We start from the raw sequence: 18,525 nt of genomic DNA on the forward strand, positions 1-18,525 counted from the left end.
AGGAATCATTGAACTGAAGTATTGCAAAGGGGATGATCAACTCGCAGACATTCTCACAAAGGCATTGGGCGGTTCAAGATTTGAAGATCTAAGGAAGCAGCTTGGAGTCAAGTCGAGATATGATTAAGGAGGAGTATTAAACTATATAATCTAATCTCTCCTTAATACATTTACATAAGTTAGTTATTTATGTTATTACACAAAGAGTTGTAACTCTTCATGTTGTGTCTTTTAGTATAAAGAGTTGTGTCTCTTATACTTGTACTGATTCGATCTCTATATAAAGATCAATCATCTGTTGTAAACACAACACCGAATCTCAATAATACAAAAGTATTTTCAGAAAATTTTATTAGCCTGAAACGTCTATCTTATTCTTTCTCTCGAACTCGTGTGTAACACACTGTGATCATTGTGTAACACAAGCGGTTGGTAAAAGATTAACAGGTGGTACTATCCGGTGACGATTCAATTCGATCCCTTCTTTGCCGCAACTATTACACAAATCCTTTTTCTTGTCAACTTTTTCAGGACCACCCAAAGTTTCAGTCTTCAACTGTAAAGCATATTCTCCATGAATTTGAGTCTGTTCTGCAAGCCCCGTCTTCAGATACCATTGCCCTTTTCCATGGTTACACCAAAACTTCAACGTTCCGTCACTCTCGTACACAGCAACGTCAGGCTTGCGTATAGGTATCTGTGATACGTTTGAAGTTTGTTTTCCACTTTTCACAGAGGGGAAAAAGGAATAATTATGAAATTTCCCACAATTCAACAGATTAATCCCACACGTTCCATTCATACCCAGACACTTTTGAAGAATAAGTGGAAAAGCGGTATCAAGAGCTACAGACTTGTCACTCATGATCTGGTTGAAGTAATCGTCATAATGACACAGGAAAATTGCCGACACCTCATCAATTTTCCCCCCTCTTTGTTGATCAGCATCATCGGTTGATTTAAACACATCGTATGTGGTTGGAACTTTCCGAGCAAATTCAAGCATAGCCTCATTAGATAACACAAATTCTCTGCTTTCATCGTGGATCCGTGCCTGAGAAAGAAACGGACATTAAATTAAAACGACAAAACTTATTTATGAAATTCTGAACTGAAACAATTAAAAAAAAGCAAGGAAACTAACCATCAGATCTCTCCATATACAAAGTTTCCAAGCACGTTCACGACAATCATATTGTTCCCGATTAGCTAATTTGACCGCCTAATAGACTCGTCATACTTTTTAACTTCTTTGAGCTCGGCAGTCAAAACATCTGCAATCCAAAGCAAATATTGCATATCGGTTCTTGCATATCGCAACATCGTTGGTGGGAGTGGTCGCTCTGTCCAGTCACGAGTCTGCAATGAAAGGTTTAGCATAGATAAGACAGATGATACAACTGAAAAAAAGACACACATACAATAAAATACACTCACCCGTAATGACTTGTCCAAGTCTACATTACAAATAGTTTGTAGCAAACCCTCGAGTGATTTTTGAGGCTTTTCCAATACCAAACATGCCTGTAAAAAACCAAATTAGAAAACAGAGAAACTACATACATAAATAAAATTAAAAAATAAATAACCAACACAGCAAGTGTCTACCGTGTATGTATCAAAGATATTGACCAAATAGATATGGAAATCCCTTTGCAGCCAAATAATATCATTTTGAGCCCCATGAAACACGTAGAAGCACAGACCACACATTAAATATTAAAATAAGCATCAGTGGGGTTAGATTATTCGACAAGTTGGAAAAACGATTACCTTGCAAATCCTTGGATTACTGAAAATAGGACGAAGAAGGGCCATTTCATCGTGAAGTGCAACCGTGTCCACTAAGTAATCCTCTTCTCGTGTAGAAATCTTCAAATTTCAGAGAAATATCAAACATCAAAGCAAAAAACTAAATAGGACAAAATTTTGTAAACATTTATTAAAAGTGTAGTTACCTGCATAAGTGCAGTAAAACCCAAATACGATCGTAAATTTTGTTGCTCCGTGTCAACAGCAAAAACGTTTTGTTCTGCCAACTTGTTTGCTAGTTCCCTCAACTGCAAACTAGAATCGACCCACATGCAGTCCTTTGAAGTGTCCTCTTTGGTGAATGATGTCCAAAAACTATGTTCCGGAGGATTATCGATCAAGGCACCAATCTCCTTGCGAGAGGGATGACACTTCTCTGTTGCAATTTTAGAAAATAAAAAAAAATTATAAAATATGTAATACCAAACCGAGTTGGATTGAAACCGTACCTGTAGAGGAAGACACGTTAAAGTGTTCAAATGGGGAAAATGAATTGTCTGCAAGGACGCACTTGAACTCGAATTGAGGCTTCCTCTCATAACACAATGACAAGTTCAATAAGGAATTGTCAGCTTTCTCCGGTTCCATTCTTGAAAAGCTTCGTTTTTTTCTGAAACTGGTCGGAGATGCCGAGAGATATCTTAAGAAAAAAGTAGATTAATGAGCGATCAACGTTAATTTGTCAAACAATCTAAGGTAAGTAATCATGATACCAAGTAGTGATCACTCTCTTCTTCACTGAAAATTTTCAAAACCTCTGTTTGTGAAACGCGTCGGAGGTGCAGACGTGAAGAAGAAGAAAGTAGCCGTTGGTTATTTTTTTATAATATTGTTCATATTTTTATTCTGATTAGTATGTTTGGGTCCATTTACATTATTGGGCTTCGTTTAATTAGTTAATGGGCTGGAAGGTGGTTTGAGGATTTGTATTCGTTTCCGTTTCTATTTCGTCGGCTGTTGGAGACAAATAACGGGAGGACGTTGAAGCTACTTGAGGTTGAGATACGCCAGCTTTGCTCTGCTTCCAAAGAATTGCGGTAAAGATGCATCCTTTTTAATATCTGCTTGCTCGTATTATCTTGCATTTGTTCTTGTGTTGTGTGTTTTTGATTAACTGCAACTTTTTTCATATGTAAATGTTTAGGCTTTGTAAGTATGTTGTTGAGGAAGCTTAGCTTTGTTTGTGAGCTGTAGGTTTTTACTTTGGGTATGTTGTTGTCATTTCAAGTAATGATGGTGATTTTGAGTAGTGAAGATGTGACATGTAACTTCTTGTGTTGTGGGTTTTTGATAAGGTGCAAACTTTTCATATGTAATATTTAAGCTTTGCAAGTATGTTGTTGAGGAAGCTCAGTTTACTTATGAGCTAAGTAATGTCACTTCAAGTAATGGTTTTTAGTGATCTTGAGTAGTAAAGATGCGACTTTTAACTTTTGTGAATCTCCGATTAACCATGTTCGTTTGACCAGATGCCATAACATGAAATTGGAATCTAGCCTGATATATTACTTCATTCGATAGTTTCTGAGTGTATGATACTTACCTGTACTTGCGTTAAACCTGCAAACATAAGTTTCATTATTATTTACGTTTTTTTTTAAGTTTAGCTGTTGATGAGCAGGTGATGTTCATTGTCAGTTCCCAGACCGCTTGGGGTTGTTTGAGCATGGTGGATATCCTCTAGCTGCGAACGGGATTGGATCCGATGGTGCAGTTGGAAGTTGGAACTTCACTGATAAAAAAAATGTACACCAAGTGTGGAAGCATCGAGAGTGCTTATTATAGGTCTCAGATCAATAAAGCATCATTGGAACTAACTATTCAAGCAGATGCAAGAGAGCGGTATCGGGCCCAACATGCCAACACCCTCACCTTTTTCGCTTGTAGCCTTGTTGGATATATAAAAGAAGCTCATAGCCACTTTGATTTGATGGAAAAAGAGTTATGGAGTAGGGCGAGCATTAGGGTTGCCTAGTTATGCAGGACGGGGCATCTTCAAGAGGACAAAGCACTATTATCGATAAGACCAAACAAAGTAATCTGGAGTTACTAAGAGTTGTTGGCTCCAGAGTGTCTCTGTCGAAAATGGGAGAAAGTTTCAAAAGACTGTGAGAGAGAGGATTCAGAATAAAGCTGGATGGAGTTTGTGACAAAGTTGCGACTGGCAGAATTTATTCTGGGAGACATTTCACATCCAGAAATAGCGGAAATATATGCAAAGTTAGAGGAGATAAGTGAGGGAGTAGACACAGGTCCTGTTGCGGATTGAACAAGAGTAAAAGCAAGAAGTTGAATTGGAGAGGCATAGTGAGACATCCGCCAAACTAAAGCTTACTGTCTACTAATTAAGTTCATCAAACGGCAAGTAAAAGTAATGATTGCCATTCTGTAACTAAGTTACCGTCTTTGTATCTTTCAACGAGAGATATTGTTGTGAGAATTCCAAATGCAATGACATTATGGTGTGTGGATTCACAACATTTTGCAATTTACCATCTCAAACTCAAACCAACCTAACCCAACTGGAAGAGAAAAAATCATCTATTGGATTGCTCAAAGTTACACACTCTACTGGAGTTGAAACAAGACAAAGCATATACTGATCCACCAGAAGACATTGCTTTGCTCAATTTTTGGCCAAAGAAAAGAGTAGAGTAAACAGTATATACGATTTCCAAGGGAAAACAAGAGGAGTGCAATGAGGCTATAGACACAATTATTACATATATGAAGAGATTATTGAAGTCAGTTATGTTGTAGGAAAAGGTTCTCGCAAGCCGTGAGCTTAAAGTAACTACCATCTTCAAACCTTGGTTTTAGATTTAAGAAGAACATGATATTATTTGCCCTTTTTTTTTCTTTTTTTTTTTAATTTCGTAAATGTTCAAAGAAAAACTTTGGTTTCTTCTTATGAATAAAGTTTGTTAATGCAGAGATTTGATAACAAAAAATACGCATAATAAGATGTCAAAGGAAGAGATGGAAATAAACAAAGCCAATGAAGAGAGCAAAAGGCCAAGAAAGAAATATAACATTAAAGTCAATACCTAGTTACAAAATAAATAAGTTATTAGCTAAACAAAGAGAAAGACGAAACAGGATGATCTGATCGAAGAATGCCGTCCTCATCCTAAAAAGCAGGATCAAGATTCGAGGTACTTGACATTCTCAGTCGGATCCATAAACTCCACGTCAAAAGATTTGAAAAAACTATCCATAGTAAACCAGTGATCCGGTATCCCACTGATTTCAACCTTTTTGAGATGATTGAGTTGCAAATCATAGCAGAGAAAGTAAAAGGGAGGAATCAAGTATTGTGGTACCAAGATAACTTGACCTTTTAGAGTTGTACCTTTTGCCGTGAAAAAACAGTGAGTGACTAAATGCATTTGACAAGGCTGCAAAAACAGAGTCTTCCTTGACCATTCCTTGTTCCTCCAATGTTCCACAACCCACAGATCCACCAAGCCATTCTCTTTGAGCAAAGAGAAGTCAAAGACAGCTACTTTGCCACCGTAGTTTATTAGAGCCAACCTCTTCCCAGGGGGAGGAGGTAGTTTAATCATACTCAACTCTTCAGACCTGATGTCGAAACTCACAAGAACACAAGTCTGTGAAGAATCAGTGAAAGCCAGATAATATAAAACATTCTTCATAGTCACTTGTAGACGGGAAGGATGGTGAGGAGTTTGAAAATCTTTTGCAACCCTTTTCCACGAACCACCAGCTTCTAGTACAAAGACCCAATGCTCTGAAATAGTCTCTGGGACACTTGCTAATTCTTCCTTTTCTTGTTCGTCTAGTCCTTCTCTAGACAGTAAGGCCGTAATTACGCAGAGTAGCTTGTACTGATCGCTGACTGGGTCGTGGCAGATAAAGTAGAGACTGAAATAATGGGGATATCCTTTGACAAAAGATTCTTGTATGGAAGGCAAGATGACAAGTTGTCTGGTGCTGGGGTTATAGATACGCGCCTCTGACTTCACCGTGAAGCAGATGAAGCCATGGAGAACGCGTAGTAAGTTGCCCACCATCCCACGGATGGTGAGGTCTTGGTGGAATTCTAAGGAGGAAGACTGACATGTGGTTGTTGGAGTGGATGATAGAAGTAGAGATTTTGTGTATTCTAGGCGGTGCACTAACGACATGTAGAAACGAGGTTGCTGGGATTGGTACGTAAGGAAACGGTTGCAAAAGTGTGTCGACAAAGGGAGAGATGACCAGAACTTTGAGATGCACTTGAACCTCATCACCGATTTCGCAGGCAATCTCGCCGCTATTTCGATCATGAGATCCTGAGGAATCTCCCCTGCTTCCGAATCCTGCATCTTTCTCTCCACGTCCGCTTCCTGCAAAAACTCAATTCCCCCACCACTTTGGACCCTTAGACCATCTCCAACAATAGATATGGTCTTAGAGTTCTAAATCATTTTAATTGAAAATAATCAAATTAAAAATTTTAGATACTTGTTTAGTTTTAACCCCTCCAATGATAGAACCAATTAAAAATTTTCAAAAATTTGAAAACTTGTAATAATAGATTACTTGCATCACATTCTATAATTAAAAAAATAATTATTGAATTACATAAAATTTAAATTAATTTAACATAAATTACATAAAATTTAAATTAACTTGACATAAAAACATATAACATAGATTGAGAAATCATAAACAAAATTACAATTCAAAAGACAACTGAACACAAAACAAAGCTAAAGTAACATGAATACAATTCCCATATCAATTACATCCTTTCTCCATTAGCTTAACTAGATTCTTCTTGAGTATACACCATCAGTTGTTCATTATCCCCTGTTTTCAACACATAGTCAAACATCAAAGTAGGGTAAGGCCACTTTGAATAAGACTGCCACCAAGCTTTGAGAACCGAGGTGGGGTCTTCTGGTACCACAAATTGAACTCAAACAGGTAACAAATGTTATATAAATATATCCAGAAGTCAGATGAATATATTCATAACTACGACCAATGTATCGTTCAACCAAACTATATCTCAAAATAAAATCATCTGTCCAACCATGATAAACTATAAACCGTGAAACTATAAACTAAAAGACTATACCAAACATTGATCACTTAAGTAAATTTGATGTAGACTGAACAAGCTGCCCTGGTTAACATCTAACAACCAATTTCAAAAGAGAACTGAAGTTACCTGTTTGGGATCTCTTTCAAGATTAGTAATGGACGAGACCATCTTTGTTAGTTAGGTTCTGTTCTCTGGCTTCATGATACGAAAAGTTCACCTGCAAATATTGGTGAGATAAATCAGACACACAAACATCAGAACAGTAATTGAGAAAAATCCTTAAAATAAACCTTTGAAAGAAAAAAACAATCTTTAAAAGGTATGAGGAAAACATATAAACAAGTCTCCAAGAGATGAGAATATACAAAAACAAAACCCAAGAAACCATTTTTAATCAAAAAAAACAGAAGCCAAAGTTTAAACAAGAAACAACATATATCAATCGAAATACATAACTCTCTGTACATGCAAGCAGATCAAAGATGGCTGGAACAAAGGACGAAAGTTTTTAATCTCCACTGTCGGAGCTTCAATTGTCCGTGGATTTTGTTCATCGAGTTTGGTGGTGATGGTCCTCAGTCCTCTGGTGCTGGCATGAGCCTGAATGGAAGACCGGACGAGCCGTCGGAGCAAGAATCAAAGTAGCCGGAGCTCATATAGTTTTGCCGGTGGAAGTCGTGAGTTCTCCCGATCCCTTCTCTTGCCTCCACCGTTCTCCACCGTCGCTCTTCTCGTTACCGCTCTCTTCCTTCTTCCTGTTCAATCCATCTCCTTCCTCTACCGTCTTCTCCATCAAACTCCATCCTTGGTAATTCACCAATTAGGGTTCCGAATTGAAACGAAGCGAAGGATTGGAATGAGGAAGCGTTGTGGCCTTGTGGGTTTTTTTTATTTTAAAAACACTAACAAATGAGAAATTGACACGTTGCAACTTAGATATGGTTCCAAAAGTTCCATTTTTAGAACCACATCTATCTATTTTTACTCTTTTTTATTTAATTTTCAGCATATAATGAGATAGAACCATGACATAGATACCTCTTAGATACTCCATTGGAGATGGTCTTAGATCTTAAAGAAGTTTTGGAGATTCCAAGGAAACATATATATATATACACAGATCTAGATCTATACAGGCCACTTGATTCTACTCCTTAATCCTATAGGAAAACCAAACTTAACTTTTTTTTTTTTTTTTAATTTAGGGAAAAGAGAAGGACATGGAAGAAAAAGGAAAGAAATATGTATTTCATACCAACTCTATCAGTCTGGTTTGGGGTTTTTGGCTTATCAATGAATTTAGACAAAAAAAAAAGGCTCTACTTCCTCTATTTTAACTAGGCCCAGGCCTGAACATTTTACCCGAATTCGAAGATCTGATCCAAAACCGTCTCGTAAAAATTTGATCCGGATAGTAATCAAACCGATCATTTTACTCTATTAAATCTTGTTATAGAAAACCTGCAAGTCTTGCATCTGACATGGCTCAAATCTGAGATCGGATAGAATATCCGAAATATCCAAAACTTTTGGTATATATTAGGTGCATATAAGTGTTTCAATATATTTTAGGTATTATGGAATATTTTTTAAGTTTTGATTTTGGGTTTCAGGGTATGTTTTTGGGTTTTTCAGATAAAATTTTAGATTTGCAAAAATATAACTCGGATAATTGAATAAAATTTCGGGTATTTTTCATATCTTCGGATCAGATTTTAAATAAAAATTCAGATACTTTCGGATAATTAAATATTTTCAAGTATTTTTTGTGTGTTTTAGATATTTTTTGGGTTAGATCAGACAAGACCCGAACCGAATCTAATCTAAATCCGAACCAAATAATTCTAATTATTCTATTAGATTTAATTATCTAAGATCCGAAAAGGATCCGGACCCGACAAGACTCGAATGCCAGGCTTAATTTTAACTTTCGATTTTTAGTTTTTTTTGTTAATATTTAGTACATATCTATTCTATTAAAATAGAAATCACAACTTCTATTCATGTGTGATTTTTTAAAATTGGATCTTCTAGAAATTTTATTAAACATATTTTGTTTAATCTATAAATATATCAAATTTTAACCCTTAGTATAGATTAAACATTTGATTTTCTTTACCTTACCATCAATCCAAACATTATATTGTAACCATCTATAGATGTCAACAAGAGAGAGAAATCTATATAGAATCTGAGAGTTAGTGGAAATCATTATCATCACCATGCTTTCTATGAGAAAATCAACAGAATATGATGCCCAAACCAAACCCTAATCCATAAATTGAAGAGAGGATCAAAGATAATCTTCAAAGGATGCAAAATCTTAGCAACATGAATCTCTCCCGACATCCGATCATAAAAAACCATCCATAACTCTAAGTCGGCTCAAAAATCAACTCTTCAGCTTCCTCCCTCACAGAAATTTTCCAGGTAAAATCTTTGCTTTCTCCTTTGGAATATGAGTAATTATGAGTTGAAATTAAGGTTCACAAATTCTTTATAGAAAAGGGTTTCAGGGTTTATGATTTTTTTATTCTTGGCATTCAAACTGGAGAACACGGCTCATGTTATCTAAAACAAAGGCGTCAGTATAAAACATAGAAAATGTAAGCGAGAGAGGTTGATGATTAGTGAAGGGTTAACGCTCGAGGTTAACATGAAACATGAGAAGCAGCTTGGGAACATAGAACAAAGCCGGATTTTCTTTGTTGATGGTTGTGGCAAGGATGGGAAAGAGATTTATGTTCCCTTTAAGGGTAAACTCTTCTCTTTACTCATAGATCTTAATCCAAGATTCAAACAAAATTACGTGAACCAAACTCATGGCCATTTTTTTTTGTCTCGAGATAATATATTTCACATCTTATTAGTTGAATTTTGGTTTGATTCCTGGGTGAGTATTCATTTTATGATTGCTCATGAACTATTATCATTCAACGAGTTTGTCTGGATTTCAGGTGTTATTTTGTGATTGTTTAACTTTTGAGTTTTGTGTAGAACAGAACATTAGTGACAAATTGCTATGATCAAACCTGAGGAGAAAAAATGGGTTAGATTCATGTAATGTAAGAAGATAGGTCTTACAATTTTAATAGCTATGAATTGGAAGATACTTTGAGGGTGGACAAGGTCAGTTCTTTATTTTACTTTTTTTTCTTTGAGAGGGATTTTGTTTGCTCTTTGGTTCTATTGTGTTTGTTGATTAATGATTATATTATTCTGACTCTTTTTCTTTTTACAGGGAGTCATTGTCAAAAGAAAATAAGGTCGAATTAGTTTCATCATCATCAGAGTCCGAAAGAGTTTTCTCCTACAAGTGATTACAGTTGTGTCATCTTTGCCTCTTCCAAGAACTGGTCTTGTTGGACAGAGTCACAGAGAGCATCAATTTTAGATTTAAATATTAAAAAAAAATCAGTTCAAGAAGTTTTGCATATTTAAGGAACAAAAAATGAAGTTTTGCATTTTATTACTTTCATGTCTTTAATACAAACAAACCATTAAACTGATGGAGTCCACCAGTAGTTACTATAAAATAGTTTCATCTTGAACTGATTTTTTTTTAACATATTAGAAAAATATATAAGTTTTTTTTAATATTCAGTAGTGATAATGTTCACATATTAGTGCAGATGAATATTCTAAAAATTTATAAATACAAATAAAATTACTAGAATAAGTTATTTATTTCTATCACTTTCAATTTTAATTAAAAATTACATGTAAATATTTTATTTCAACAATATATAAGATAAATATATATAATATTTAAATTCGTTGAACTTTTCATATATTAGTTCCCTAATCTAATAAAATAAATATATAATAAAAACCATAGAAACATGTCATGCAATTATTTAAAACAATTAACTGAAAATGGACAAATATGTAAACTATAAAATTATTGTATCTAAGAGAGTCATACAAACATAAACTAAATGATTAGTATTAAAAATATATATACCATAAATGATGTAAAAACAAATATTAATGTATATAAAATGAAAATAAATACCCGCACATCAAATCTAAGTATATATATTACAAAGTTTATTAAACCAATGGTAAGATCTTTGTAGCCCCACATTCTTTTCCTTCGAATTGATATATAGCCTTTGTGAATCGTGTGTGTTGTTAAGGAGTTTATGGAAGTTTGGATTGTTATTAGTGATCTGGCTGTTACAGATTCAGAATGCCACTCGTTCTTCGATGACTAGTCAACGCTATGGTGGTTCATGTCCCTTTTGCCCCTTTGGACTGGTTGATTGGGGTCGGCAGTTGAGGTTCTCTTCATGGGCTTGTCTACATCATGTCTCAATCTGTCTTCTAATCATGGTTTTATTGTGGGTTTTTTTGTTGTTTCTTTTATTATCTTTGTGAAGTTGTTCATGTTCACTTATTTGAGCCTTCGAACGGTTTCTCTGAGTGATGCTTGTCTTCGTTCAGATGTTATATCCGGTTGTGCTCTTATCAATTCATCGTCTAAGGCTTCCCTTCTGATTTTTTTGTTGGTCGGGTTGGTGTCATTCTGGTTCCGATCCGCCTTCTTCTCAGGTTTGTTTTTCTTGGAACTTGTTTAATAGAGTTGTCTCCATATTTGGTTTGTTCCTCCTGTTTCTCTGGACTCTTTTCCAGTTTGAGTAGTTGAAGCTTGTTCGCAATGTTACAAATGTTATGTTTCTTGGAGCTGAAATCAGGTGGCAGCTTGTGTTGCCACAAGCGTGGATTAATCACCTTATTATGTGTGCTTCAGACTTGAGTTTAGGACATGCTCTCCTAAAACTCACTCTCTATTAATGATGTCTTGTCTTTGACTCGCTGGAATTTTTGTGTTACATAGATGCCTACTAGTATCTTGATCTTTCTACAACTTTTGGTTTTTTTTGCATTTGTTCTTGTTGGTCTTTGGCTATGTACGAACCTTACCGGTTTTATTCAAATATTACAGTGTTAAAAAAAAAACAGTAGTGTGTTGGATGCCGTCTACTTCTGTGTTGTAACAATGACACCCGTTGGTTATGGTGACCTTGTCCCTAGTAGCTCTGTTTGTGAAGTTATCATACGTGTACGCAACTACTAGAATTAAAGAGAGTGAATTAGTTTTCTTTTGGAAATGTTGTTTGTTTATATTTGTGTTTTGTACTGTGTTGCCGTAGACTCACTCTTGACTGTTTTATGATGTCTGAGTGTATAACATACATGGATTTACGTGTATACGTTGTATAAGCAAACTGAATCTTGTTATTGGTCTGATATGAAACTATGTTTTGTTCTATTAATGTTGTTATGCTCCTTAGAACATGTTGGTTTGCATTTCTCTTACGAGTACTCTTGACCCAGAATCCAACATTGGTTCGCTCAAAGGATAGCTGATGATAATGGTAACTGTTTCAATTGCATTGAAATCTCTGGATATTGACACAAAACGTTTACAAAGAGAAAAAGGGCGTTACAGTTGTCGACGTTTCTCAAACTCAGACTCATGGCAATGTGGGTCAAGCCAGTCTCTTGAGACACCTTTTGACACGTTAGTTCCTTTCTCAACGCCGCCTACAAGCTCCCTTAAGTTAGCCACTTTGTTTTCCCGACCAGACAAATTCATTTTCTGGTCTGCTTCCTTGAGCTTCTGCTTAAACCGCTGCTTCCTGCTCGATACGTTGCCGTCTTGTAGCTGCGACGGAGAAGCTCCTCCATGTGGTCCTAGGTAGATGTTTTCTTCAGCTTTAATCTACAAAAAACATTGAAAGATTGCTAGCTTCTTAAATACCATTAAAACTCCTCCTCTATTGATCTATTTATACACAGAAGAAATCAATCAACCACTGAATTGAGGAGAAGATGTATCAGCTTCTGAATCATCATTAGCATTCTCTTGTACAGTCTCCAAGCTTGGAATCACAAACCAGTCAGTATCTATCAAAAAAAATCAAATATTCGATTCAACGTTTTGCAATTGAACAAGAAGATGCAGAGATTGGAACAATACTCTGTTTTTTTCTTGTAAGAAAATCACAAAGCAGAGATTTTGTACTAGTGGGTCAACAAAAGCTTGCAAATTTTCGAAGTCGGATAAATGAAATCTAGGGTTTCAAAGCTTGAAGCTTGATTCAAGAACCCATTACATGAGTCGATTTTGAGTCGGATAAATGAAATTGAATCGCTTTTTTCAGGGAAACTAAAAGCAACAGAGAAAAGTGAACTTAATTATACCCCACTCATCATCTTCCGGAGGCAGAATCGGCCTCTTCTCGGATTTTGGCAGGAAAACATAATTTCTCGGTTTTGGCGGGAAAACGTAATTTTTCGGTTTTGGCGGGAAAACGTAATTTCTTGGAATTTGTCGGAAAAACGCAATTTCTCAGTTTTGGCGAGAAAACACAATTTCTCGGTTTTGGCGGAAAAACACAGTTTTCCGATTTTGGCGGGAAAACGCAATTTCTCGGTTTTGGCGAGAAAACGTAATTTCTCGGATTTTGGCGGGAAAACACAATTTCTCGGTTTTGGCAGGAAAACGCAATTTCTCGGTTTTGGCAGGAAAACGCAATTTCTCGGTTTTGGTGGGAAAACGCAATTTCTCGGTTTTGGCGGAAAAACTCAATTTCTCTGTTTTGGCGGGAAAACGTAATTTCTCGGTTTTGAGAGGAAAACACAATTTCTCGGTTTTGGCGGGAAAACGCAATTTCTCGGTTTCGGCGTGAAACACAATTTCTCAGTTTTGGCGGGAAAACGTAATTTCTCGATTTTGAGAGGAAAACGCAATTTCTTGGTTTTGGCGGGAAAACGCAATTTCTCGGTTTTGGCGGGAAACGCAATTTCTCGGTTTTGGCGGGAAACACAATTTCTCGGTTTTGGCGAAAAAAAGCAATTTATCGGTTTTGGCGGAAAAACGCAATTTCTCGGTTTTGGCGGAAAAATGAAATTTCTCGATTTTGAGAGAAAACATAGTTTTACAGTTTTGACAAGAAAAAATACTTTTATAATTTTAGAAAGTAAACATAATTTCAAAATTTTAGAAATAAAATCTAAATTAATAATTAAAAAATAATTATAAATATTATTGGGTGTTCATGGACATACCCATTTAGACATGGTCTCTATTGGTCTTGGTCATTTGTTTGGACCATTGTCCAATATGGACGGTCCATTACTGCCCAAAACTGAAATGGTCTAACTGGTCATGCCCAACTGGGCCATGGACGGACCATTTGACAGCTCTAGTGGTGGTCTTTGACTCGGGTTTAGATCCTAGCTAGAGATATCTTTGTGGTCGTCGAATTCCCTTGTTCTTTTGGTTCTTGTGCTTTAATGTCTGTCTCGCAAGTGTGGGCTCTTGTCTCTGAAAAGTTTCATACTTTAACCATGACGAGTTAGTCTGGTGGTGGTATACGGTTGCGGCTGCAAGTACGTTTCCGGGTTCGACTCGCACTGGCCACCGAAGCTTTCACATGGGTTGTTCGGTCTGAGAAAACCAACACGTGGCTTGATTCAAAGCGGTCGCCAAAGGCTCTAACCCTGTCACGTGGCTAGTCTGAACCCACGATGTGGGGCCAGGAAACTCCTCGTAAATATCAAAAAAAAAAAATGTCATACTTTGCCGGCTTTGTGTCCGATCTTGTGAACGTGGTTTCGATCTAATAATATAATTCCAGTGTTAAAAAAAACGATTATCCAAAATTTCCAGAACTGATTTTTGACTTATTATTTTTCTAACAAGGGTTTTGTCATTAACTTCCAAAAAGAAGAAACCGAAAGTAATGAAGCTAACTCGGTTTCATTCTTTTTTTTTCTTTGAGCAACACTCGGTTTGATTCAAGCTCATACAAGATGGAGTGTGCGGCAAGAAAGAGAATTAGCCGTTAGAAAGAAGAGGAGGAACTTAGAAACAAACAAAGCTTTTTGAGGGCAAGTGACACAATTTTTCTCAGAGAAAAGTAAGAGAACTACTAACTACTAAGAGTATTCAATCTGATTTTGGTTTTGGTGTTTTTTTGGGGCTAATTCACTTTATAAAAAGTTAGCTACCATTTTAAAATTATATATATTTTGATTTGATTCAGGTTATATTATCGATTTTCGATTTATTCTATTATACCAAAAAACTATAATGATATTTGTTTTTATAACATTTTTTAAATCTTAATTCATATTATTAAAAATCAGATCACTAAATATAGAGATATTTTTAATACCCTAAATTGAAAATAAAATTCTTCTGTTTTATTTTGCTATTATAAAGTAGTTAGTAAAAATTTAAAGCTAATACATGTAATATTTTCTTATAAAATACACATAAATAACTATTGGTAATACATGTAATATTTTCTTATGAAAATTTTATAAAATACACATGTAATATTTTCTTATAAAATACACATTAAATTTTAACATAAATAACTATTGGTAAAAATAAAACAAATTATGTTTTATTTAGTGAAAATTACTTGATCAAAACTTTTTCTTTCTCTCTAATCTCTTTCAAAATTTTCTCTCAAAAAGGTCCTTTTCAAGTTTCCACCGTTTTTTAGTTTCTTTGGTTTCGCGGTTTTCGTCGGTCGTGAAAGGTTGATTTTCGTTTCATTTTTTTCTTTGCCGGTGCTTCATCTTTATTTCTACATCTGCTTTATTTTTCTGAACACAACAAATATTCATTCATCCAAGGCGGTTAGGTCTTAGTCACAAAGGCCTCAATCACAAATAAAGACTATTTAGCCAACCTATCTGCAACCACATTAACAAAGGCCTCAGTCACAATAAAGACTATTTAGTCACAATAAACATCGCGGTTTATCCAAAAAAACGATATAAAAGTGAATGTAGAGTATAGAAAGATGATGTCTGAAACACTCCAAAATTTTTCAACGGTATCTTCCCCTCATTAATGGCATTTATCAGCTGTGAGGAATCTGATTCAAAGCAGATAGACACCAAGCCCAAATTCAGTGCACTTATTCAAAGCTTCTCTCATGGCCATACTTTCTGCTAGGAGTGAAGACTTAGACTGGACATTCAGTTCGAAAGCTGTGAAAATGAGCGACATGCTCCTATCAATGATGTCCCCGCCAGAGACTTCTACATCTGCTTTAAGTGCAGATTGGCTGTATATATTTGATAAAATCCATATAAATTTTAGATGCTATTAAAATGTAAGTATTGTTTGAATAACTGCAAAATATGATTTTGGAAAATTAGTCATTATATGTGTAGAGATATATTTTTAATTTCAAAATACAAACTACATAAATATACCGGTTTTAACTAGACGATTACACAATTATATTCAAAGTATGTATATATAGTTTAAATTTACATCGATAAATCGGTCTAATGATATTTACATTTTAATATATAAGAAAACATTAAGAAATGATATTTACATTTTGGAATAGTCTAGTGGAATGTGTCGTAGGTGGTTGATGCGAAACTAGTATTAGAATATTTGAATCTAGGTAAATTTTAGTCGAATCGGGTTTGTAATTGACTTTGTATCCTTGTTTATCTGATTTTTATTTATAATAAAAAAAATTTAAAAAAAATAGCAGAGTTGTTAGTATATGCGTGCTGTTTATATTAAATAATGCGATATCATATCAAAGTATTAATATTTAAATGTTTAAGTATTTATGAAAGGAAAATAAATTAGAATCTAGTATAACAACTATCCGATTATGAAGATTAGGCTGTATAGATTTGATAAAATCCAATAGAGTGTTATAAAAAAATCCAATAGAGCTTCTATACGCTTTTAAATTATAAAATCTTGTTCGGATATCAATATTTACTGTTTAAAAAAGATCTTTCATTAATTTGAACAGAGGTAAAAGAGGGTTCCATGTTTTCTCGAAGATGGGATCCGGGTATTATCAAAGAAACAGTGAGTGGAGGGGATCTTTTTCAGATCAGGGGTCGTCTGTACAAGGGAAGACGGATCGGAGTAGGCAAACGATGTATGTTGATGGATCGTAGAGTGGTTAATTCGGAGAAGATAAGGAAAACTGGGAATCTCGGGGAACAAGATTTGGTTCTTTAAGATGAAATCGAATATCTCTGAAGGTAATATCTTTTCTTCGTTTGAAAGTATTTTCTTTGAAGGAAAGGAGATATGGGGAATGATATGGGGATTCGATATGACTGGTATATGGAAAGCGGAGATTTTCTGGCTTACAGAAATGTGATTTTTGATTTTGGGGATTATTGAGATCGTGTGTTTCGGGTTTCATTGGTGCTTTGTGATTGTGATTCAGAGTATCAATTATGGATTTGATATCATTATGGAATATTTGTCAAATTTTGGATTGACTAAATGGACTGGCTATAAAAGGATGATGGGTTTTTTCTAGTTTGCATCGCTTGTTTTTGCTTTAAACTTCTACACGAGTTTGATCGCATTTACTATATCATGACACAGAGTCATTTGCTTAACAAGGGGGAGATGAAGAATGGTGACAACACTCGGAAAAGGTTGAAAATCACAGTGCCTCACTTTGACAACTCGGAGTTGATCAAAACCTTCTCCAAGACGTTGATTGGTCGGTGCATGAATCCACCGGCGCAGGACATGAAGGCGTTGATCACAAATCTGCCGAAAATCTGGGGCTTTGAGAACCGGGTTACTGGTACGGATCTGGGACTTGGAATGTTTCAATTCATTTTTGAAACGGATGAGGAGATAGAGGGGGTCTTGAGGCTTCAACCGTATCACTTTGACTATTGGATGCTCGCATTGGCTCGATGGCAATCAAAGAAATCTCCCCAATTCCCTTCGGAGATCACCTTTTGGGTTCGAGTGTTAGGTGTTCCCGCGGAGTTCAGGACGGCTCCTACTTATGATAGCATTGGTGATGCTATTGGAAGGACGGTGCTGGTGGATGTGGAACAGGCGAGGGTTCAAGTGGTGGTGGACGCTTTCAAGGAACTATATTTCGAAACCACTATTGATTTCAAGGGGGAGAGTTCTATGCGGGGGAGGAAGCTTTTGTAGCTTTACGGTATGAAAAGCTTTTCGGTTATTGCGAAGTATGCTCCAGTCTTTGCCATAAGACTGAGAAGTGCCTTTTGGATCCTAAGAACATTAAGGCGAGTCCGGAGAAGAACAGGGAGCTGAGAGATGCAAATGGGGGATGGCAAGAGATGGGCAAACATGATGAAAGAGCACGAAGTTACAAGGGTGTGGTGATCAATGGAAATAGCAATCAACCAAACAGAGAGAGGGAGAGTCGGGCTTATTCTGGGAAGGGAAAGGGCAAAGTGGCTGAGGACTATGACTACAAATTGGTGAAGACAGCGGAGAGGGGTCAGAAGAGAAACGCCTCCTACCAGGGGAATTCTCGTGGACACAGCAGTGGTGATGCAGGAGGTTCACAAAGAAGATCATTTAGAAGGGAAGACACAGCTGTTGTGCCACAGGAGGTGCGTCGTCAAGCTCTTCCAAGTCGCATGGAAGGGCAAACCGGGCAGGAGAAGGTACGGGAGGAGATACAGGAAGAGACACGGGAGGAAGGGGAGTTACAGGATGTGGAGGAGGTTGCCTTGGCTCCTGTTTCAAAGGAATTTCAGGAGGCACTTGCGGATACTCAGGCGGCTGGTTCGGAGGTGATTTCTAATCAGGAAGATGAAGATGAGGGCTTACAAAGAATTCAAAGTCTTGTGGTAAGCGATAGAGC

The 18,525-nt window shown here is 36.1% G+C and overlaps 2 protein-coding genes and 3 long non-coding RNA genes across 6 annotated transcripts; 1 reads left to right on the forward strand and 4 right to left on the reverse strand.

The window, feature by feature from the left end:
* Window positions 1-409: 409 nt before the first annotated feature.
* LOC125592945 (protein RRP6-like 3) lies at window positions 410-3,315 on the reverse strand. The gene is made up of 2 exons (XM_048768670.1): window positions 1,145-3,315; window positions 410-1,054 (listed from the first exon to the last, which is right to left on the reverse strand). Exons 1-2 carry the CDS (start codon window positions 1,145-1,147, stop codon window positions 410-412), a joined length of 648 nt encoding a protein of 215 aa, XP_048624627.1. The 5' UTR covers window positions 1,148-3,315.
* Window positions 3,316-4,789: 1,474 nt separating this feature from the next.
* LOC111197949 (F-box only protein 8-like) lies at window positions 4,790-6,190 on the reverse strand. Its single transcript, XM_022699860.2, has one exon. The coding sequence runs from the start codon at window positions 6,138-6,140 to the stop codon at window positions 4,956-4,958; it is 1,185 nt and encodes a 394-aa protein (XP_022555581.1). The 5' UTR covers window positions 6,141-6,190; the 3' UTR covers window positions 4,790-4,955.
* Window positions 6,191-6,375: 185 nt separating this feature from the next.
* Window positions 6,376-7,962, reverse strand: LOC111204663. Its single transcript, XR_002657166.2, has 2 exons — window positions 6,992-7,962; window positions 6,376-6,627 (listed from the first exon to the last, which is right to left on the reverse strand). It is a non-coding gene; the product is annotated as an uncharacterized LOC111204663 (long non-coding RNA).
* A 149-nt stretch (window positions 7,963-8,111) lies between these two features.
* Window positions 8,112-11,426, forward strand: LOC125592946. 2 transcript variants are annotated; one of them, XR_007328775.1, is made up of 3 exons: window positions 8,112-9,621; window positions 9,868-9,994; window positions 10,107-11,426. It is a non-coding gene; the product is annotated as an uncharacterized LOC125592946 (long non-coding RNA). The 2 variants fall into 2 exon arrangements; XR_007328774.1 differs by having other exon boundaries at window positions 8,112-9,994.
* Window positions 11,427-12,218: 792 nt separating this feature from the next.
* On the reverse strand, window positions 12,219-13,088 carry LOC111204662. Its single transcript, XR_002657165.2, has 3 exons — window positions 12,852-13,088; window positions 12,686-12,778; window positions 12,219-12,593 (listed from the first exon to the last, which is right to left on the reverse strand). It is a non-coding gene; the product is annotated as an uncharacterized LOC111204662 (long non-coding RNA).
* Window positions 13,089-18,525: the final 5,437 nt, after the last annotated feature.

This window comes from Brassica napus, chromosome C9 (assembly GCF_020379485.1).
Source record: "Brassica napus cultivar Da-Ae chromosome C9, Da-Ae, whole genome shotgun sequence".
NCBI lineage: Eukaryota > Viridiplantae > Streptophyta > Magnoliopsida > Brassicales > Brassicaceae > Brassica > Brassica napus.

Bases quoted from the DNA above. Each gene is read 5' to 3' on its own strand.
- LOC111197949 (XM_022699860.2), bottom strand. From the start codon at position 6,140: ATGCAGGATTCGGAAGCAGGGGAGATTCCTCAGGATCTCATGATCGAA.